A 22114-nucleotide genomic window follows, 5' to 3' on the forward strand; every position below is an offset into this window, starting at 1 on the left:
ACGGAGCAGGTGGCCGACGCAGGCAAGCTTCTTGTGAAGTGTGACTGGTTTGTACGAGGCTTAGTGCGGCCCAACAGATAGTCGATCACCGGCGACAGCCCGTTGGTGGATGGTGTCGGTGGTTTGGGTAACAAGGAATTCCAAACGATTGAACTCTGATTGTATCGTCCGTGGCTCGCACAGGCACACAGTGAGGATCGGAAATAAATGGTCAACAATTGCAGAAAACCTGCCAGGTTCCAGATCTCAGTGTCCCAGTGGCTCGTCTCTGCCTGTGGTTGCCCCAGTGGCCTGATTGACTGGCTAACTGGGTGAGGGACTGAGTGAGTGACTTGACTGGTCGTAAATCCGACCAGACTAGACTTGGCGGCCAGTGTGGTACTGAATGGGATTCTGGAACAGAAGGACAAGCCCGTCACGAGGTGAATGGTTTTGACCAACACTTGCCCCGACGGCCATCAATGATGCTGATCTCTGCGTAGCCGAGTAGAGCGTTGAGCAATTGAAAGGATTAGTCTCATGCCAAGGTTCTGAATGCGGATGGTTTATATGGAAGGACCTGTGCTTGCTGGTCCCCTATTGTCTGGTCTGGCTGGACAAGCTTGCTTTTCCCCGCAATCCGAGTCCGGACCGCGAGCCGTCAAGTCAAACTGGTGTTGACCTTTTGGCTCCAGTCTGGTCCCGTTTGCTCCTTCCTTGTCCCCGCCCCCAAATTGAATCTGGATTCTGCACCCAGCCATGTTGGCGTCGATCGCTTCAGCCAGTGAACTCCTGCCCGCTCAAGAATGCATGTCATGCAGCTGATGGACCGCCAATGTAGGCACTTGTCAACTAATTATGTCCACCAATAATCAATCATGTTGGCTTACATAGAACCACGAGGACTCATCTTTGCCATACACAAGCTCGACGGTATTCACCGAACCGTGTTGTTTCGCCAATGCCATGAAAGGCTCACCTGGGGACCAGCACCAAATTACCAGCAGGAACCACTTGTGCGCCACTGATTGTCTATGACATACGGAGTACTACTCCGTGCAGATGTGCGCGGCCGAGCTAAGCAAAGCCCACATGTACCAAGCATAGGAAGCCAAAACACATCTAAGACGGTTAGATACCTAGATATCTATATATCTCATGGTTTCCCGTACTGCAATTGCATACTACAATGGAAACACAGGCAACGTATCCCATCATACCCTGCCTAGTCTGTCCAACAACAAGACACAAAGCAATTCACCATCAGAACACTCGTGCATCAGACAGCACTTGGGCAGCTTATCATGCCCATAAGATCCGCTGTTAACTACATGCAAGACATCTAGTTATGGGGTATCATTTATCCAGTACGCCATGCCAATCCATTGCAGCAAAGCAACCAATCCACCAACTCATCAAACCATGTTCTGTTCCCATGCAATAGTCATCCAAAGGCTCCTTCATCTCTCAATGACAAAATTCATATACAAAAGTCCCTCAACGCTGTTACCCTCAAGCTGATGGTGTGTCGTGGATGACGGTTAGAACATATTTGACGTCGGGAACTATAACAATCTCTTGTTTCTTGGTTCGTAGTCTAAGAAGTCGCAGTTCGTCCTGTCACGTAATTAGTCCGCAAATTCTGTCCACTTGCAGAAACATGGCATGATTACCTCCGTGTCCACCTCTTCCACCAAATGTCCAGACGTATTGACAAAGTTCCAAATCATTGCTGCAAAGTCCTCTACTCCTTGCGACTCGCTTGCCTCAGCAACAGGAGCCTCATTAGAGAATGATGCGGCCGTGGCAGCGTCTCGAGCCTTCGCTGTCCGTAGCGCAGATAGTTCGCCGCTGGTCTTGAGGATCGCACCGCTCGTTCTATCGAGGACGATGCTTGCCCGAACGCCGGGTTTCTTGGATAGGCGCCCAAGTCTCTCTTCCAGAGCATCGTGGCCGTTGGGCTAAAATGAGAATTAGCTGTGGTTCTAGATCGAACGGAGCTGAATTTCGCAAAAGGCAGTACCGTTGGGGAATCTGTCATTATGGAAGCGCCTGAAGTACGTCCTTGTGATAAACTCGATATGGCGCGTCCACAGCTTGGGAAGCTTCATGATCGTTTGGCATCCCACAGCTCAGGCCGAAGTGGGGAACTCCTGGCTGTGACAACTGGCGACGGGTTCTGCCAATTTTCACCGCCAAATTTTCTAGCCCCACTTTGGAATTGGGTTTGTCGCTGCTACGGATGCTGAATGCTACTTGACTGTGTCAATGCATGGCCAATTCAGCAATTGTTCCGTTGCGAGTATACTATACGTCGCCAGATTATATATCAGCGCTTAAACAACCGGCAAAATGGGTTCAAGTACCAAGAAGAAGAAGGAGAAGCAAAAGGACTTCCAGGTATGCCTACTCTCAACCTTCCTTTGGCTCAACGCCCAGCTGATGAAATTGAAAATGTAGAAACCGAAATACAAGGTTGGAAAGACCAAGCCAAAAGCTTCGAACTTTACAGACACAAGCTTCAAGTCTAAAGGTTTGCTATTACATCGGTCGATCAAATGATTGTTTGCTGACAACCAAAATTAGCAATTGTGATGGGGCAGCAGTCCCTTTCGACAGAGGCACCAGATTATGTTCAGCAGTTCAAACACAATGTGTCCTTAGCATCCTCGTCAAGATCCGATAAGCAACGTAAGGAAGCCTTAGCATACCTGACGACTCAGCTATCTTCGGACCAACCAGTGAACCCCGTCGGGACTATTGGTCTACTCAACAAAGTTCTACCCTTGGTCTCTGATAGCTCCACACCAGTACGAGCCCAGCTTCTTAAACTGCTCCGTACTCTTCCGGAAGCTGAGGTCAAACATGGCGCAGAGCATGCATCAATGTACATCAGGGCGGGAATGACGCATCTATCAGCCGATATCAGTAACGACTCACTTGCCGTGATGGAATGGTTGGTAGAGGTGGCTGGCTCCGAACTGGTGAACTGTCCCGGTGGATGGGTTAAAACTTTGGGTACATTCTGCGCAATGATGGGCTGGGCCGTATCATCTTCTAGCGGGGGCTGGACTTCTGCGGCGCGGTCATCAATGAAAGCCAAGGACGCTCAAACCCTCGCGAAGCAAATCAACGCGTTGGGTAGGTTTCTGCAAACCGGATTTGATGATGAATCATCAGAAAAAGAGAATACTTGCCAATACTGGGACATCCTGTACAGAATACCTCGCGCCCCGAATGCCTTTGAATATCTTAATCTCTCCGGCGCCAGACGAGACGAAGAGGGCGAGATGTACTCAAATCGAGAGGCACGGCAGGACGTGTTCTACAGACGATTCCTCGACGCTATGAACAAAGGTCTTGACAAGGCGAAGAAGGAAGGAGGAGCCACTGGCCGTGCTGCTTCCTCGATGGAGAAGATTATGAAGGATGGTATGGCAGGTTTTGAACCTTCCACCGCTATGGATACTAAAGATCTTCTTGACTTGTGGTGAGGAAGACGGAGGACTCAACTACCGACTGAACATTGGGTCGACGATTGCAACGTTGGAGACAAAACACGGTCACGGCTCGGGCACGTGGCAGCCACGGTTGTAATTCGAGCCATGCACAGGAACCGGAATAGCCTTTATATTCCTCGACACGTGTCAGAGGTGTGAGGCAGGCATTCTCGAGTCACAGAAACGCCGGCTCACGGCGTCGCGTGATTTGCACGCGAGGAGGTAGAAGTTATGCGGGTTTACTGATACATCCTGAGAAACAGGAAAGGGATCATATACCTTTGTGGAGCTTGCTGTAGACCTTGGGATTGTATTCCAAGCACTCCATATAGGTATGCCATCTAGAGCAGCGACTCTACAATAGTGCGGCGATACAAGGCACTGCGCCATCGACTGGGAAGACATGCTTCAAGTCCAGTGATTTCACATACAGTGGGGGCCGTAAGTATTTAAAGGAAAGGTATCACATATCGCAGTATATACTACAATATATTAAGGCGTGTTAGTGTATACTTGGATCTGGACAAATACTTTTTACCACGGACTATAATTACATAGGCTCACCTCTTGCATCAGGTCTTTGTGAGAACACCAGGCACTGTGCAACTGATCATGACACTTACATCGGCAACATCCTCCATTATCTACGTAACTCTACCCAGCAGCAGAGAAGCCCCAAGCTCAGAATTCGGAATGAAAACTCAGATGCAGTGCCCGAAACTGCGCAGCTGTGAAATAAATTCGAAGCTGTCCTCCAGTTACAAGTAGCACCGCCTCCCTGCCTCGCTTGCAGTTTGACAGCTGCCAGATTTCCCAACAGCTGTCAATGTTTACATATAAACAGACCTCTTTTGACAATCCCTCTTTCCTTAAATTTTTTCCTTTCATGCTTCCTTCCTTCCTCTAGCTCACAAGTAGCTCTCGATTCCCTCAATTGTCCTCTTCACTTGCCCGGTTTCTGCAATAGCATCCTTCGAATCGTTGTCAAGGTAAGAATCGCTCTTCAGAGTCTACTATCGTGTCATTCTAGTTGGAACGCCAATTCGGTCAGAGCAGTTCTCAGAATTCTCGCTTCCGTTTTCTCATAGTGGACTGCCCAAGCTCCTTTGAGTGTTTGCGTATCCGCTGAAGATTTTTACCTGACTTTCTCTTCCGAAGGACTGGCATAGCAAAGCAGACTCCACGCGATGCAGGCTGCAACGGCTACCTCGAACGGCTGGGTTGAGCCCCAGAAGGTCGATTACACGGCCTTCAATGCCGAGACCCAATCGAATGGACAGTTCGACGGTGAAGCTCCCATTTACCAGTGGAATGATGACTTCGGGGACGTCGGGCCCAAGTACGAGATCTTGGAGCTGGAGCTCTTTGGCGATCCACAGAGTCGCCACGACCGTGCTGGCTTGGACTTCTCAAAGTAAGTGTTCACACTCAAGAAGCATGTTTAAATCTGTCTGACAACCACAGAATTGAGCAGATCAGCGTTGAACAAGAAGGACCTGTGCGAATCCAGCCGCTTCGTACCTTCAAAGATGCCGGCCTTCACCCCGTTATGGCTGAGAACATCAAGTTGATGGGATATGACGCACCCACGCCCATCCAGAAGTACACCATTCCATCCATGCTTCAGGGCCATGATGTTATTGGAATTGCTCAGACAGGTATGCCAGTGCGTTCTTGGGCATCTCACGCCAAGCATAGCTAATGGTTTCGATATCACAGGGTCGGGCAAAACAGCTGCGTATCTGATTCCTATTTTGAGCAGGCTAATGGGAAAAGCTAAAAAGTTGGCTGCTCCTCGTCCTAATCCAACCACTTTTCGCGAAGGCGTCGATGCAGTGACGGCTGAGCCCTTGGTTTTGGTGGTCGCGCCAACCCGAGAGTTAGCTGTGCAAATCTTCAACGAAGCTCGGAAGTTCTGTTATCGTTCTATGCTTCGCCCATGCGTCGTGTATGGTGGCTTGCCTATGAAGGAGCAGATCAATCTCCTCAGCAAAGGCTGTGATGTTCTTGTCGGTACACCTGGCCGCCTGGTTGATTTCATATCTCGACCTCATATCCTTACACTTCGTCGCCTGAAGTATATGATCATTGATGAAGCTGACGAAATGTTGGCATCTGACTGGAACGACGAACTTAACCAGATCCTTACCGGCGGAGGCAAGTGCCCAACCATCCCCCTTATATAAACGACAATAGCAGACTAACGAGATGGGTAGAGCAAGACGAGGGCAATGTCAAGTATGGACTCTTCTCCGCCACCTTTCCCAAGGCTGCTCGAGATCTGGCCAAAGAAAACTTGTCTGCAGCCCATGTGCGTTTCCGTGTTGGCCGCGCCGGCAGTACCACGGAGAACATCAAGCAAGTCATTCTTGCTACTGAACGCGATGAGAAGCGTGATACCCTTCTCCACCTCCTCAGTCAGATGACTGGCGTGAGAACCATCATTTTCGCCAACAGTCGCCGAGAGGTCGATAACCTAGATGACTTCTTGTACAATATGGGGCTTCCCGTCACGTCCATGCATTCTGAGCGAACCCAAAAGGAGCGTGAAGCCGCATTGCGTTCTTTTCGATCCGGCAACGCTCCCATTCTCATTGCTACTGGTGTCACTGCTCGTGGCATCGATGTGCGAAACGTAATGCACGTTATTAACTACGACCTTCCATCCGTTGAGCATGGCGGAATCGAAGAGTACACTCATCGAATTGGTAAGTCGGCTCATTCCTGGACGAGTCTACTACTAACCACATGTTGTAGGTCGAACTGGGCGTATCGGCCATCGCGGCATTGCCACTTCGCTGTTTGATCCTATCAATGACGACGCCTTGGGCAGTGTCCTCACTCGGACGCTTCTTGAAACAAAACAGGAAGTTCCAGAGTTCTTGCAGATGCATGTGCCAGAAGGCGATGCGGCGAAGAACCTTCGCTTTGAGACGGAGTCGGATTACGATCCCAACGAAGCAGAAGATCATGCACAGACTAATGGCACCTCGGGCAACGACCCCTGGGGCGGAGCGCAGGAAAACAATGATAACGGTAATTCTGGATGGGGGCAGTCTGGTTCCAGCGCTCCAAATGGATCTGGACAACCTGCCGCAACTCCTGCCGCTGCTACCAAAAATGGCTGGGGGGCCGAACCTGCTGCAGCAGCTTCTGCCCCTGCCAACGGCGGCTGGGGTGTTGATGCCCAAGTTGCCCCTGTTGGATGGTAAAGCACGAAAGTGAGATGATTTTGCCCGTCTCAGTTATGATACGAGACATCTTTGCTACAAAAATGAGACTTGAGACCAAGAGATTCAGTTCACGACACAAGATAAGTGCAAACGTAGTTAAACAGATAGTTCGTAGCTAGTCACAAAATGAAAGCTACTTGATTGTTTAAAAGACTCGTCAGTACGCTCATGCCAATAGAGACCGTTTGATGGAAGACATTTCTGGCTCGGCGTCTCCCAGTTCAAGGGGCTTGGGAATGTTACAACTGCCCATGTTGGAAACAGAGTTTACAACATTCGTAGTCATTAGTGTAGTATTAAGAGATAAATCAATGCCAGGTCCTTTTGTACACTCGTCGCCATTTTAATTACACATTACATATTTCCCAGTATCTTACCCAAGCCCTTGACTTTTCTTGGTCCCTCTCCATAGCCAACCTCGACAACACCTTGGGTAAATTTCCAGCCCTTTGCTTGACTGGGGACAGGATACTGTACAGGTGGAGGAATCCCCGTCCGAATACCCATCCATCCAAAACGGTCCTCACAGACACTCTTGATGTTACATAGACCTCTGAGACCTTCTTCACCTGCAAACCGGCCGTACCCTGAGCCAGCAACACCTCCAAAGGGGAGTTGCACAGCATAGTAAGCGGCGAAATCATTGACCGCAACCATACCGGCTTTGAGGCCACGAACTATAGGTCCCATGGCGGGATCACGCTCAGAGCCGTGGACAGAGGCGCCGAGACCGAAATTGGGTGCGTTCGCAATGGCGAGCATGTCCTCTGCGGAAGAGGACTTTGCTCGCAACATGGTCAAGACGGGGGCGAAGCATTCGTTCTGGGCGATACGCATTTCGGGAGTCACGTCCACGAGGAGAGTGGGCTGGAAGTAATGTCCCATTGGGTAATCAGGGTGGTTGTATCGCTTGCCGCCGGCGAGGAGGCGAGCACCCTGCGAGACAGCTTCGGCAATAAGTTCCTCTAGTCGATCGAAGGAGGCGTCGGAAATCATGGCGCCGACATCTGCGTCTGGACCTAGGCGGAGGGTTTTTACGCGGGGCTCGAATATTTGAACGAGCTTGTCGTAGGCGCCTGATGCTATGACTCGCTCGATGCCAATGCAATTCTGGCCGGCAGCCTGGAACGTCCCTCTCAAAACAACCTCTGCTATGCGGGCGAGGTCCTTGGCCGCAGAGTCGAGCACGATGAAGGGATCCTTGCCGCCGAGTTCTGCCACAACTGGCGTGAGGCTCTTCGCCGCGCTCGCGGCGACATGGTGCGCTACAGACTGGGAGCCGATGAAGGTGATGTGGCTGATTCCGGGGTGAGATGTCAAGTGTCCTGCTGTTTGGGGCCAGCAGGCAACCGTCTGGATGAGATTCGGATCATGGCCATGAGCTATGAGTGCGCCGCGGGCAATGCTGGCAAAATGCCCGCTCGACCAGGCCGTCTGCTCGGAAACCTTGACGACAATAGCATTACCAGTGAACAAGGCGCTGATAATGGGGCCTATCATATTGTGGAACGGGTAGTTCCAAGAGACGAGGGCCGCAATCACGCCCAATGGCTCGTAGTGGACAGTATTCCGCTTATACGACATCAACAAGTTGGTAGGACGTCTCGACGGCCGCAGCGCCTTCTCACCATGCAGCAGCGTCCACTGGATCTTTTCAACCGTGACCAGAATCTCACCGAGTTGCGCATCGACCATTGTCTTGCCGCTGTCCAGACCTGCGATTCTGCAAATCCCCTCCGCATTATCCATCACGTATTGCAGGAGGGAGCGGAGAACGGCTCTACGCTCGCGAAAGGAGGTTCTGCTCCATTCCTTTTGGGCCGTTGCAGCGGCAGCGATGGCGCGGTCGATTCCATCGGGGGTAGAGGGGTTGACGAGGCCGAGGAATTGGCCTGTGGCAGGGGCGTAGCACTGGATGGCGGAGGATCCGGGGATTTTGACGCTGGTCTGGTCGACGGGTGTGTTGGTTTCGGGGTACTTTGGTGGAGGGACTGTGTATCGACGAGGTCGGGGGGTTGAATTGGCGTAGGCGTGTGCCGAGAGGCGGGTAAGGAAGATGGAAAAGAGGACGGCGATGATGGCACATCCTATTTGGAGGGTTGTTGTCCTGTATTTTGCATGCGAGGTTAGCAATTGACGCTGGAGATGGCGAGATGCACATGTTGTACTGACGTGATGTCGAGCTTGTCAGTCGCATAGTCGCTGAATTTGTGCCATGTCGACAACAGCCGCTCCAAGGAGACGGACTCCATTTCTGGCCGAAGATTTTGAGCTTGGGATACTGAGGCACGTCTCCCCTGTTGATTTCTCTGCAGATGAAGCAGCCTCGGGAGCTGGTGCTTGCACAATGGCAGATGTGTTTTGTATGTCCGAGGGGCAAAGGGGTCCAGGAATAAATTGGAACAGGCGATGGAGTTGAATCTACTCCGTAAGCTAAGCTGACATGGAGCTCGAGTGGGGCGGGAACATTTGAACCCTTCTTTTTCTCTTTAACCAGACCAGACACTTGTGACATGTCTATGTCGAAGCTGGTATTTTCTCGTAGCCTCAACGTCTCTCAAATATACTATTTTTCTGTTTTTCGAATAACTATCTTTTCTTTCAAACTCCACAGAGTTAGGGTTGAGCCAGAATCACTACGATGTAAGTAAGTGATGAGGTGCCGAAGATGGCGAGAAACAATAACAATCAAGGGGCAACTAGAAATTCTGATGTGGTCTGGTCGTGGAATCCGGCGAGTGTTGTTGAAGGGGTCAAGTTCAATGAAGCCAGACCGCACATGCATTCATGTTTGATTTGATGCACCAAGCCTGGTCTAGTAGCATTGCGTTCCTTCCTGGAGTGAAAGCCACCAACCAACCGTCCATGAGGATTAATCAGGATCAAGCACAACCTTGCTTGTCTCAATCCCCTCGACTCCCTTCAACATTTGATACACCCTCACCATACTTGATATCTCCAGGCCACTGCCCAGAACACCGCAGGCGTGTTTTTTAATGCACACTGCGCCAATCTGAACCAAAACTCTTCAGAGAAAATACATATGGACGGCTACTTATACCAGAAGTCCTCTTCTTCCAGTCAAACTTGCACCCATCGTCCAACCAAACACATCAGTCACATCAGAAGCTTCAAATTCTTTAATATGATTAACATTTATACTTCTTTTCATCTCCAAAAAGAAAAGAGAATATTCACATGTACAGCTCACCCATATCCAGGGCTTCCTCCGCAACTGCAACCTCACTTGTAGCAGTACAAACGCCCTTTCCGAGATCTCCATCTCGCTCTCTCCCTCACTGCTCTTGTGCAACGAACAAGCCAAGTGTTGAAGAAAACCAGGCGAAGTAAAACAAAGCGAATAATCATGTTGGAATCAAACATGAATCCCCCATCCCCCATCCCCTGCTCCCGTCCCCAGTTTCCATCTCTTCCAAAACAGAAAAGGAAAAATTCTAAGTGTGCAAAGTGTGCAAAAAAAAGAAAAATGAAATAGTTTAACGCAAAAATAAGAGTAAAAAGCGTTCATGCTCCAATCCGCAAAACGCCTTGCAAAGACAACTTCCTCCCAAACGGGAACGGATCGTTCAAATGAAACATTTCTTTTGATGTGCCGCCAATGTTCGCTTTTTTGGTCGGATGTGTGGTGTATGAGTGGTAATGTGTGTGCACGTCGGCCGTCAATGGACGGGGAACAAACATGAAAAGAAAAGGTGAGTGAGTGAGTGTGTCACCAGCTCATAGATCGCTCATGCAGATCATCAAAACGCATGAATAATGAAGGACCCTGTGGTCCTGTGCTATGTTGTTCACTTCAAAACGGGGTATAGAAGTTGTGTGCTCTCATCACGCAGTGGAGAGTAGTCGGGGGGGGTATCATGAAGAAGGCCACGAATGCCGAGCAATAATAATATACAAAAGCAACTCGGCACTGTAGTTGTCGTGAGCCAATATTGAATGACCCCTATTAGATGTTTGCACTCTTGGTCAAGGACAATCCACGCAGTCGGGCCTTGAACCGGCCACCATGATGCTGTTGAGAATGTGATTGACTTGACTCAATGCGTGACAACCTAGCCGCCGAAGTAAAGTCATTGCTCGCTTCAAAGCTAGGTCGAACGCGATCCATGGACATTCGCATTCTATCATATGACGGTCTAGCCCGTTCAATTGAAGGCCGGCCTTGGGCAGGAATCTCAAGCGACATGCGGTTAGCAGTGAAGCCTGTTGAATCGCTACCGCCCTGCGTTCGATTGTGTGTCGTAGTTCGCGTAGCCGTTGAAGGAGGATATATTGGTCGTAAATCCTCGTCAACGCTGCCATATGCGACGTGCTTTGGTCTCTTGGGGCTATCGGTGCCTGATTTCCGACTCGAGCTCTTTTCGCTGCCGACTTCTCCCCCGGCGTCCTTATGGAGATGGTCAAACTGTCCAATTAATTCTTGTTCTCGAACAATATCGACATCATAGGGCCAGTAGACCTTCTGGAGTGCCTTGATAGCGAATCGAGGGAACAAGCAGATAACGGGAACGAGGAAGAACACGGCCCAGAAAGTTGCTTCCCCATAAACCTGAGCGGCAGTGTGGTAGAAGAACCCCGACGAGGTAAATGACGTGTAGATGCCCGTCCAGAAGAAGATGAATACATCACTGATGACCACAATGAGAAGCATCAGCCAGTCCCAGCGGTACGTGTTTATCAAGATGTAACCATTGATGGCCAAAATAGCCGGATGAGCGACGTAGGCGCCAAATCGAAGTCTGTCTTCCAGGCCAAGGCCATTGAAAGTAACTGATTTTGCAGGAATAAACAACAGGTAGGGAATGAAGAACACCATGACAGATTGGTAAATTCCATCAACCATGTAGAGCCTTCAGAATACACAGTTAGCATCTCGCTCCACAAAACAGGTTTGGGCAAAACACTGATTTCAAACTTACCAGAACTTCTTTTGTGTCCATTCCAAGCGCTCGATGCCGCGGCGGTAAAGTTCGGGAACAGCAAGAGAAACCTTGTCGGATACATCCTGGTCGAGAACACCCATGATAGCCACAGGTACAGAGGTAAAGAACAAGTTAAACATGAGAATATATGTATAGTCGAAGAGGTAAGTCATGTCGTAGTCACAGAACAGTTCGTACCAAAAGATGGCGAATGTCCAAACCATGTTTTTGTAGAAGAAATTGCTGATACTCTCCGCCAGTCTTCGGTAAGACCATCGACCATGAACGAGTACTAATCTTTGAAGGAATCGGAATTGCGCAATGGCATAGTCGGACGACATGGCAGCCTGGCGACCCTCCAAGCCAGCAATACCAACACCAACATCAGCTTCTTGAATCATGGCCACATCGTTTGCACCATCGCCAATGGACAGGGTCATAACATCCAATCCATTCTTGACCATGGCAACAACGGCGGCCTTCTGTGCAGGACTGACACGGCAACACAAGACTGATCGACATTGCTTGCACAATAACAAGAACTTCTGCTTCAAATTATCGTGGAGCGCCCAGCGAAGCGTGAAACCATCGATGACAACGCCGTGGGTGGGGCCAGGCGGTTCGTGGTTCTTCTTGGCCAGAGCGAGATCTTCGTCGCTGCCAGTGATGCCAAAGACTTGAAGGTATTGGTCGAGTTGCTTTTCCGTGCTTTCGAGGAAGGCCTCGTCTGGGGTCTCTCCGCTCTCATCTTCGTCCACCCTTAGGTGAATCAGTTCCATGTCGTTGTTAAGCAAATTGCAGGAGAAGCCGATGTTGATAGCTGTCTCAACCTTGTCGCCGGTGAGAACCCAGAGCTTAATACCAGCCTTGGCAAGCAGAGCAATGGTATCCGGCACCCCGTCCTGGAGGCGATCCTCAATAGCGGTACCACCAAGGAGAAAGAGTTCTTGCTCAATCATTTCAGCGACGCTTTCCATTTTCTCTTCACGATTTTCCAGAGCAGATGCTGCGGCATCATGCTCTTTCTTCCAGTTGCGGTATTCTTCCTCAGTCAAGTCTCTGCGAGCAATGCAGAGCGTACGCAGACCTTCACGAGCAAACATTTCGAGGTGCTCGGCAGTCTCCCGTCGAAGTTGTTGTTGCTCACCTCGCTTCAATCGTGCATAAATGACCGAGTCAGCTCCCTTGCAGATCAGTACAATTCGACCATCGGGCATCCGGACAATAGAGCTCATGCGCTTTCGGCTCGAGTTGAACTCGATGGTGTTCAAGATTGGATAGTGTCGTTCTTCACCCATCACATTGAGATTGATGCCATCACCTGAGTTGCCCAATACAGTGAAGCCCATATCACGAGCCGTTGCTACAAGGGCTTCCTCATCAGGAGACTGAGCTTTAAACGTCATTTTAGGCGGATCTCCCGGAATCTTCTCAGCGATAACGGTGTGACAAAGTGCCAGAGCTAGCATGAACTCCTCAATAGCCGCTCTCTGCTCTTGTCCATGTTCTCCCGCCAAGTCGGAGACAAAATCTGGAGCAATAAAAGTCAAGGCATCATCGTGCAAATAGGGGTTGTCGTTAATTTTGCGCAGGCCCTCAAGGGCTTGAACCTTAGCTTCTGCAATCTCGGCATGAATACGAGCTGATTCTTTCTCAACATCCACGCCCATTCGCTTCTGCATGCCGGCCTGTGCCTCTGTGTATGCTTCACCATAGGGTTGTCCATTAATCGTCGCCTTTTTGAACTCCATAACATTTTGGGTGAGTGTGCCAGTCTTGTCTGAAAAGATATATTCAATCTGGCCCACATCATCAGAAATATTCCACGATTTTGGGATGCAGGGTTGGTCAATCGGCTCGTAGTACATTTCGACGTCGCTGAAGATAAAAATAGCCTGCAGAGTTCGCACAATTTCCAAGGTAATGTAAAGTGAGATGGGGACCAAATTCTGGAACAGGATAATGGCGGCCCAAAAGGTGATGAAGCCACTCATAGGGGCACTTCCACCAATGGACTCGAACTCGAAGAAGTGGAGGGAAGCATCCGTCTTGGCCCATGCAACTCCGTTTACGATGGCAGCTAGCAGACACATGATGAGAAGAATGCCGAAGTTGCAGATAACGTTGAAGTTCATCTCTCTGGCAATTCTAGCGCGCTTGCTTGGGGTGATGCCAGCGTTCATCATGATTCGCGTGTCGTGGCCCGTAAATACGACTACTCCAAGGATCCATTCAGTGTTACGCAGGTTGCAGCCTCGAAGCATAAGATTATCAATGGTAATGGGCTCGGTCATGTCCTCAGGATCGTCGTCCAGATATCCCGGGACCGCTTGCTTCCAATGAATAGCTCCATTGTACTTGTAGAGGTTGGGATGAGGTGCTTCGCTTTCAATCTTGAATTCGGCACGCTCGCAGTCCCGCGCATGCCTTATGGAGCGGCCGCAACGAAGAGCTTGTCGAACCTTCAGGTTAGTCTCGCCATCCAAGTTCTTTGTCTCGACGTAGCATGCTCCATCGGGATCGGATGTGGACAGGATAATGATGTCTGCAGGCAATTCGTCGTCATTGTAAATACGGACGAAATCACCAACCTGGAGTCCTTTCCAGGTATCCTTCTTGAAGCGGGCTCCCTGGGGTGGTTTCATGTAATTAATCAAATCAGATTTCATGTCCTGGATGGCAGCGGCACGCTTTGCATCTTCCTCGTCCGGGAATCGGATATGGGGGACTCCGTTCGCAGGCGTCGGGGAGGGCACAGGCGTCATCTGAATCTCTTCCTGGGCATCAACAAAAGATTCTCGGTTTCCAAATGGGGAGGCAAGGGAGTCGCGGATTGATCTCCGTGTTCGGACTGTCTCAATTGATGGTCGGCCCTCGTCTGCCATCTCAGGATGCAGCTTCAGCTGCTTTCGTTCAGCGCGGAGGTTTCTAGCCTTCTTGGACCACAAGCTCTCAATAGCATGCCAGATCGCACCGAAGAACCGGGAATTTGCCTTTTTGAATCGTCGCCACGATGATACATTGTCCTCTTGTACGTTCACATTGTTCCAGTTATGCAGCTTATGAACAGACGCGTTGTTGAGCTCGATGTCCAAAATCGTTCTTCGATAGTCTTCGATGGCATCTTTGGCTGCTGTGAGGACAATGATAACAATCAATGGGACGGCGTTCAACCCTGGATTGACACCACCGAAAATTGGAAAAATCTAGAGTGCGCAACGATTAGCCCCAACCAATGCCTGAGGGAAATGAGGAGATCAAAAGACAATACATACGACAAGGATGACCAAAAACAAAAAGAAGATGTTGGCCACATTGTGAAATTGAAACCACAGATTCTTTGGGATAAACGACAACGGTGTATATTTGGCAGTTCGAATCTTGTTCCTGGGAAACGTGTATATGGGGTGGCCATCGTCGAGCATGTCGTCGGGAAGCGGCAAGTTGAAGTACAACATACGGGATGAGTCCTCCTCCTCGTCAGACTCGTCCTCGTCTACAGGCTCTTCATGGTTGTCGTTCTCTTGGTCATTATGGTCGGGTTCACCGTCTTGGAAGGGTGCACCATTTCCGTCGCCTCCGGTGGTACTTTTCTCGGACTGCGTTCGCTTGTGCATACGGTTCAGGAGAGACAGTCGCTTGGTGTTGCTGCTCTTGACCGTCATCTTACGGGTGGCCCATCGCGCTCTTTGTGTCTGAACCTTCGATAACTTAGGGTCCGGGCCAGGCTCCGGGCTCGTGGGAGGGCTCATGATGAGTGTGAAGTTGCGGGCGAATGCCCGGTCAACCCGCGGACACCAGCCAGTCTGAGGATCGTGGGGGAGTTGGGAGAAGTAGTAACGGCGAGCTACAGCGTAGAAACTTCGGCGCGGTCGACGCGATTCGAGGTCACAGCGGGTGCAACTGCAAGAAACCGACGCACCACGACAATTCGAGAGCCTAGGTGTCGTAAGAGATAGGCGAGAGAGGCGTCAGTCGTGAGGAGGAAAAGTCTGGTTGTTTAGAGGTTGACAAAATGACGAGCAACACTGGGTTGCAAGGTGGCCGGCCGGGAAGGAAGGAAAGGGCTGGCAGCCAGACCAGACCAGAGAGTGTACAGTCCGGGAAGCCCTGGAAAGCCGGGGCGCAGCATCTCAGGACTAACGCCCGTGTTACCGATCAGACCAGCCAGGTAGTCCAGTCCAGTCGTTTTTTGCAGTCAATTGTGGCAGGTGCCAGAGCCAGACCACCAGACCACTTACGGCTCACACTCCAGCGTGTCCGGACTTTGGACTCCAGACGGCCATTCCAAGAGTGCGGTACCCCGAACATACAAAAAATTGCTGACAGATACATATCAAAGGCTGGCGAACTGCATGGATCCAGCGACTCCACGTCCCTGTCCCGCTTCCATGTTCCCTCTCCTGAATGAGCACCTGCGGCTTAGTGTCCAGCCTGAGCAGTTGACCCCTGTCAGCCAGACCATCAATGCCAGTGCAGCACTTGAGTTGTGGCCAGTTCGGCACCGAGCTCGTGAGTCCGGTCTGGTCTGGTTGACCAGTCTGTTTCCATTGCAATGCACAGTACACGTGTCAAACCTGACTTGCACTATTCCTATTCCTTGCTTCAAATGTGAATGTCTGCTTTGTGCTCTGTACAGCAGAGTCAATTTTCTGACCGCATGGCCATCCTCAGCGCTGCATTCAACCCAATCCAACCAGACATTGACCAGATTTGATCACCACCAGACTGGCCGGAAGTCCGCCACAGTAATTGCACCTGTCAGCCCCAGCCCTGCTTGGTAAGAGATGGGCGGCGGCATGGCCAGGGTGCCACAACAAGAACAAACAAGGGACCATCTACCTGACTCTAAAGCGCCAATGACGGCTCGGATTGGTCGGCGCCGCTGAGGGAAAGCCACGAAGCCCAACTGGCGACCTGTTCAAGACCCGTCATCGGGGGTTCCATGCCTCTCTCACCCACTTGAACCAGTCCAAGCGGGTAATACTCTGAGCCTAGCTCCCGGACCATCCGACCAGACCAGACCGCATTGTCGCAAAGCCCCCACTGAGATTGCTGCTGGTGGCAGTCACGTCAAACGTCTGGTTGTGCCATCCGGTCTCTGTTGTCTGCGGCCGACTATTCTTTGGCCGGGCCTACCGTCGCGGTGTACTTGACAATTTGAGAAGATGTACGGAGGTACGGAGGTGCGGAGTACAGATCACAGAGATGGTTGACGTTTGATATTGGTTGGCTGCGTACGTGTGCCACCATACTCGAATCCGTCAGAAACATTTCATCCGTCAGTGGCAACAAGCGCGGGAGAGGAGGGAAAAAAAATTGCGTTGATTGTTCTTCGCACCAGAGTCCAGCAGCTTCTGTAACATTGGTAAGCACCAGTAATTACACACCCGGCCCGTCACTCCATTCATTGGAGCACAAAGCCACAAGACAAGCCTTCAGACAAGCTCATGGCTTGGCCTTGGATTCGTGTCGTGTCCACAGACCTTACGTCTGGCTCATGACTGGCTCCGATCCCAGACTTGAGGCTTTGCTTACTTGTGCAGCCATTCAATTTCGCATGCCTCTTCAAACCACTCATTGGTGATATGTTGTGGTTCAGCTGTTGTATCACGGCTTCTCGAGGTCGCTTCTCGCAACATATTTGCCAGAAACATTGAGAGTTCATGCCGCCTCCAGACACCATTTTCATCCCGCTGGCGTGCACACTGGCATGCCCATCTCACTTCTGACAGGTATTCAAGAGCCCCTTTAATACGGACCAGGGACGCGGTTCACGCGCATGCCAAGAGACGGTCTTTACTGTCTTGGTCCACGCTCAATGGCAAGGGTTCGGCCAGTTACTCATCAGTCGGCGGGACCCCCTGACTTACCCAGATTGACCACTTGAACCAGCCGCATGTGCCTCCGACGCTCAAATGCTCATGAAAGTCCCTTCCTGGTATGGAAAAACGAGGATGAGACAGCCGAGCAAAGAAATGGAATATGCCAAATGCCCATTGTGCGTTCTCGCGTTATTCAGCCCTAGCGCGCTATACTCGCGCTCTCATTCCTGTATAAAGCCCTGTGTCTATTGTTGGTTGGCCATAACCTCTCATTTGGATGGAATTGCTTCTAGTGACGTCGTCATTAATCAAAAGCAAATCCCTCCGCCCCTGGGTTCAGCCTCGATCGATTCACGCAATTGGCGGCGCCTCGGGGCTCGACGGTGTACCGTTCGCTCCGTCAGTCGTGGGTGGCGGTGGGGGACGCAAAGTTGACAGAACAAAACTGGTGACATTATCCGCCCTCTAACGGAAACCGGGGACCCTCTGCATCCGTAATACAGATCCACCAAACTCAAATAATTTTCTTTGTCGAAGGGGAAAACTTGTCTGGCTATTTCGCCTGCTATTTTAGGCTTCTAGAAGCCAACCGTGTGGTGATCTCGGGCCGTGACATTGCGATTGCTCTTCAGGAACTGTTGGTGAACTCGTCGCTTTCTTCGGTTTCCAGGCGAACCAAGGATTGCCCTTGACTCTCTGGCTCCTGTTCCCAGGTGTCATCCTTGCCGCAACAGGCAACGACACAAACCACACCTAGTTCAGCTCACCTAAAAACTTCAACATTGATCCAGCTTCCACCCCCGTCCTATCGTAGAGAGGGGCTCACCTGAAATAGCCGTCGCCAGTTGCTCAAATGCACGATATTGAAGAATAGGGTCCGTACCAGGATGTATGGAGAAGGGGCCACCGCCAAGCACAAAGCATGATCATCATCATCACGGACTGGTCAAATTCGTCCAAAGCTGTCCTGGATGCAACAAAATGAGAAAATGGCAAAAATCCTTCAATGTTCCAAATTTGCCAGCCAGCGTTCAATGTGCCTTCCCTACTCCCTACAAAGGAGCTGCTTGCATACATTGTGACGGTTATCTCGTAGATCTGGCTTGCACCTTCCATGAAAGTGAAGAGGTCCTGCCCGTTTGGGGGCGCCATGGCATCTTCACAATTGGCCCCAGCCATGAGTCCCCACACTACAGGACTCTTACTCCGTAGGCATCTTTGATTTGAGACTCAAACATGAATGAAGCCCTTGCAAAACTATTTGCCGGGATTTCTCTGCATATGATCTGAAGGACAAGACGGTGGCATACCATTTAATTGCAGCGCTCGCTTAAGGATGTCGCAAGGGTCGCTTTCGGCAGCTCTCTATTCCATGCTCCCTACTCCGTACTCCGTATTTCGGTCAACATCTCGAAGCTTGGTCAGCCCTCGATGCGCCTCTGTCGCTCACGGACACATGCAATCAGTGGTGATGGTGCCATGTCTTGAGTCAATTCCACCTGGCTGTCACTATTTTATCAATTAAAGTTGTGTAATTCGGCAATCTGTGCCTTCTTAAGAATCCCAGCATATACACCCCTGCCCCTTTTGTTGCGCCATACTTTTTGTCGCCGAGACATTTTTAAGGTTGGAAATGAAATTGATCTTTGCGCGGAGACATGAGGCTAAAATAGACCTTGAATCGCCATAGTACTACCAGTGCTCCGTACTAACAGAATATTGTGATTCCCGTGCGATGTTTGCGCAAGATACGAACGGTCTGCTGTTGTGAGAATCAGCCAAGGAAACCAGTCAGCGGAGTATCATGTCAGCTGGGGGCCATCTCACATTCGAAGCAAGGGGATGATCGCCGCCAACCAGACGAGGGTGGTGAGAGATGGTCTGTGTTCTTAGTTTCGAAAATGGCACCAGACAGCAGTGCCGATCAGAGTCGCTCTCAATGTTGCTTGGCAAGGTTAATTACTACGACCCTACAAGTACTGGCTGTTATGCCAGGCATGACGGTACATTCGGATATCACACCGACGCCGGGTAGCAATATGTGTCTATGCCATGGTTCTATCAACTGCTAAACCGTCCCTATCGCCGGTTTGCCACATGATACAGATTTGTTGTAAGCCTCTAATTTTACGGCTCTGTACTCCGTCATTGCCTCATTAATAAGTTGACTAGTAGAACGCACACGCAGCCATGTGAGTCTTAAGCTCAGAGCCATGAAGCATGCAAGCGCATAACCGTGGTGAGATATGCATTATATGATGTATCCAGATATCGTATGGCAAGGTGCTTCTCTATAATCAGTTCTTAAATTAAATGTCATTGTGCGAAATGGAAAGTGCTCTACCAACTTACTCAGACACCTGGGATATATTGACAGACCTTTTGCCCCAATACACCAATACAGGCCGGATATGCAGCCTGGGATCATGCTCGACATCAATATATGCAAGCTCAGCACAGCCTCTTGTAGTGGGGAGGAGGCTCCACTAACGTCGAAATGCAGGAACAAACCTAGGTATCATGTTCTGTGCATTTTCATTATGTAGAGGATTATTATTTATTTTCATAGTGATCCGATTATCTACCTAGGTAGGTAGGTAGCTAGTCATCTATGACTTTGCTTGGATTGCAAGTGGCAAATATCACCATTGTGTATTGGTTCTGCTCGTGGCATCGGTCCTTGTTGCTGACTACGTTGCATGGTTTCACGTGACCGGCTCCACCCCAAACTTCCAACCATCGCCGCCGAGAGCTCTGGCGCCAAAGATGTCACCACAACAGATAGGATAGACTCAACTCGTTATTTCCATAACTCCACCACAAAAGAAGGCGCGATAACTTCAGAGAGCCTGAGACTATCCGCGCGACTTACTCTACGCTGAAAATAATCTATCGAAGACCCCGGTTCGCTGGGCGCTAATACAGATGGATAATGCAGAATCGCAATCCAATCTAACGAATGGCGGCCAGGAACTCCACGGCAAAAAGCGCCCGGCCTCCGAGGAACCGAACACACCATCTGATGCTAAAAGAATCAAGACCGATTATAATGAGTCGACCGAGTTGGATGTTGCACCACCTGTTGCACCCCCGAGAATTCCCTTTCCTGACAGGGTATGATTTGACCCGTAACTTACCAGGAAAATATGCTGACCGTCCCAAAGCCTGCAGTATTAGAAGAAAGAAGTGGCGAAATCGAAATTCGAGTTGTCAACAATGATGGTGCCAGAGAGAACATGGTTGTCCTTACCGGCCTCAAATGCTTATTTCAAAAGCAGCTGCCGAAGATGCCAAAAGATTACATCGCACGTCTTGTCTACGATCGAAATCATTTATCCGTCGCGATCGTGAAAAAGCCGCTAGAAGTTATAGGTGGAATTGCATACCGGCCATTTGGAAGCCGCAAATTCGCTGAAATCGTTTTTTGCGCCGTCTCATCTGACCAGCAGGTTAAAGGATACGGAGCACATCTCATGGCACATTTAAAGGATTACGTCAGAGCCACATCTCCAGTTATGCATTTCCTAACGTACGCCGATAATTACGCGACGGGATATTTTCAGAAACAAGGCTTCACAAAGGAGATTACTCTTGACAAGTCCATCTGGATGGGGTATATCAAGGATTATGAGGGAGGAACGTTGATGCAATGCTCCATGCTTCCCCGGATCCGTTACCTCGAAGTTGGCCGCATGCTTCTTAAGCAGAAGGAAGTCGTACAAGCCAAAATTCGCGCTATAAGCAAAAGCCACATCGTCCATCGACCGCCTCACCAGTGGGCAAACGGTGAAGTGGCTCCAATCGACCCGCTGTCTATTCCTGCCATCCAAGCAACTGGTTGGTGTCCGGATATGGACGAATTGGCACGGGAACCACGCCACGGCCCTCATTTTAACGAACTGCGACGGGTTCTATATCAAATTCAAAACCATAAACAGGCGTGGCCGTTCCTCCATCCGGTTAATAAAGACGAAGTCCCCGACTATTATAATGTCATTACGACGCCGATGGATCTTTCGACGATGGAAGAACGATTAATGCACGATTCATACAATACTCCGAAAGACTTTTTCAACGATCTCAAATTGGTCTTTAGCAATTGTCGACAATACAACGATGCAACCACGGTATACAACAAGTGCGCAGTTAGGCTGGAGAAGTACATGTGGAGTCTCATCAAAGAAGTCCCGGAGTGGTTTGACTTGCTTGAAGAATGATTTTTATTTGTACATTGTCTTGATGTTTTGGTTCTGGATTTGGAGAGCGTTTGGTACGGGTCTACGGAGCAAAGGAACGGTGAATGGAGTTGCCACGGAATTGTCTTTTTATGCGAGAGAAGCGTATTCTGTAACTATACTTATGAGAACGATTGATGTTCAGGGCGGATATGCGGCCTAGTCTGGGGGCTTTTGTTTTATTTGAAGCACAGGTTGGGGTGAAGAAGTTAAGTAAATAGTTGAGAAGTCTTTAGAGCGTAAGCAACGAACAAAGTATTTACGGTTCTCCGTCACGGATTTGCAGCCAACAGCCGTACGGAACGAAACAGTCAGATGCTTTTGGTGCCAACTTGCAAGACTTTTCAGGCAATGCATTTCGTACCTACATAAGTTTTTGTATGTTATAAAAACGAACAA

At 50.0% G+C, this 22114-nt stretch overlaps 7 protein-coding genes across 7 annotated transcripts; 3 read left to right on the forward strand and 4 right to left on the reverse strand.

Moving 5' to 3' along the window:
• Positions 1 to 1491: 1491 nt before the first annotated feature.
• On the reverse strand, positions 1492 to 2020 carry VFPPC_13686 (dynein light chain-related protein; the record flags this gene model as incomplete). The annotated part of the gene is made up of 3 exons (XM_018291460.1): positions 1492 to 1596; positions 1653 to 1940; positions 2003 to 2020. 3 exons carry the CDS (start codon positions 2018 to 2020, stop codon positions 1492 to 1494), a joined length of 411 nt encoding a protein of 136 aa, XP_018145343.1.
• A 311-nt stretch (positions 2021 to 2331) lies between these two features.
• VFPPC_04724 (rRNA processing protein Ipi1) lies at positions 2332 to 3473 on the forward strand (the record flags this gene model as incomplete). Its single annotated transcript, XM_018284032.1, has 3 exons — positions 2332 to 2379; positions 2440 to 2512; positions 2566 to 3473. 3 exons carry the CDS (start codon positions 2332 to 2334, stop codon positions 3471 to 3473), a joined length of 1029 nt encoding a protein of 342 aa, XP_018145344.1.
• A 1193-nt stretch (positions 3474 to 4666) lies between these two features.
• On the forward strand, positions 4667 to 6691 carry VFPPC_04725 (DEAD/DEAH box RNA helicase; the record flags this gene model as incomplete). Its single annotated transcript, XM_022428416.1, has 5 exons — positions 4667 to 4893; positions 4944 to 5137; positions 5199 to 5492; positions 5696 to 6187; positions 6237 to 6691. The coding sequence occupies 5 exons, from the start codon at positions 4667 to 4669 to the stop codon at positions 6689 to 6691; spliced, it is 1662 nt and encodes a 553-aa protein (XP_022284488.1).
• A 375-nt stretch (positions 6692 to 7066) lies between these two features.
• On the reverse strand, positions 7067 to 8964 carry VFPPC_04726 (oxidoreductase (Msc7); the record flags this gene model as incomplete). Its single annotated transcript, XM_018284034.1, has 2 exons — positions 7067 to 8819; positions 8885 to 8964. 2 exons carry the CDS (start codon positions 8962 to 8964, stop codon positions 7067 to 7069), a joined length of 1833 nt encoding a protein of 610 aa, XP_018145346.1.
• A 1715-nt stretch (positions 8965 to 10679) lies between these two features.
• VFPPC_13687 (phospholipid-translocating P-type ATPase domain-containing protein) lies at positions 10680 to 15407 on the reverse strand (the record flags this gene model as incomplete). Its single annotated transcript, XM_018291461.1, has 3 exons — positions 10680 to 11583; positions 11653 to 14861; positions 14931 to 15407. 3 exons carry the CDS (start codon positions 15405 to 15407, stop codon positions 10680 to 10682), a joined length of 4590 nt encoding a protein of 1529 aa, XP_018145347.1.
• A 2643-nt stretch (positions 15408 to 18050) lies between these two features.
• Positions 18051 to 18200, reverse strand: VFPPC_17699 (hypothetical protein; the record flags this gene model as incomplete). Its single annotated transcript, XM_022429388.1, has 1 exon — positions 18051 to 18200. One exon carries the CDS (start codon positions 18198 to 18200, stop codon positions 18051 to 18053), a length of 150 nt encoding a protein of 49 aa, XP_022285574.1.
• A 2205-nt stretch (positions 18201 to 20405) lies between these two features.
• VFPPC_04729 (histone acetyltransferase GCN5) lies at positions 20406 to 21697 on the forward strand (the record flags this gene model as incomplete). The annotated part of the gene is made up of 2 exons (XM_018284035.1): positions 20406 to 20594; positions 20645 to 21697. The coding sequence occupies 2 exons, from the start codon at positions 20406 to 20408 to the stop codon at positions 21695 to 21697; spliced, it is 1242 nt and encodes a 413-aa protein (XP_018145348.1).
• Between the last annotated feature and the right edge of the window lie 417 nt (positions 21698 to 22114).

Source organism: Pochonia chlamydosporia, chromosome 3 (genome assembly GCF_001653235.2).
Source record: "Pochonia chlamydosporia 170 chromosome 3, whole genome shotgun sequence".
In the NCBI taxonomy this organism is placed as follows: Eukaryota; Fungi; Ascomycota; class Sordariomycetes; order Hypocreales; family Clavicipitaceae; genus Pochonia; species Pochonia chlamydosporia.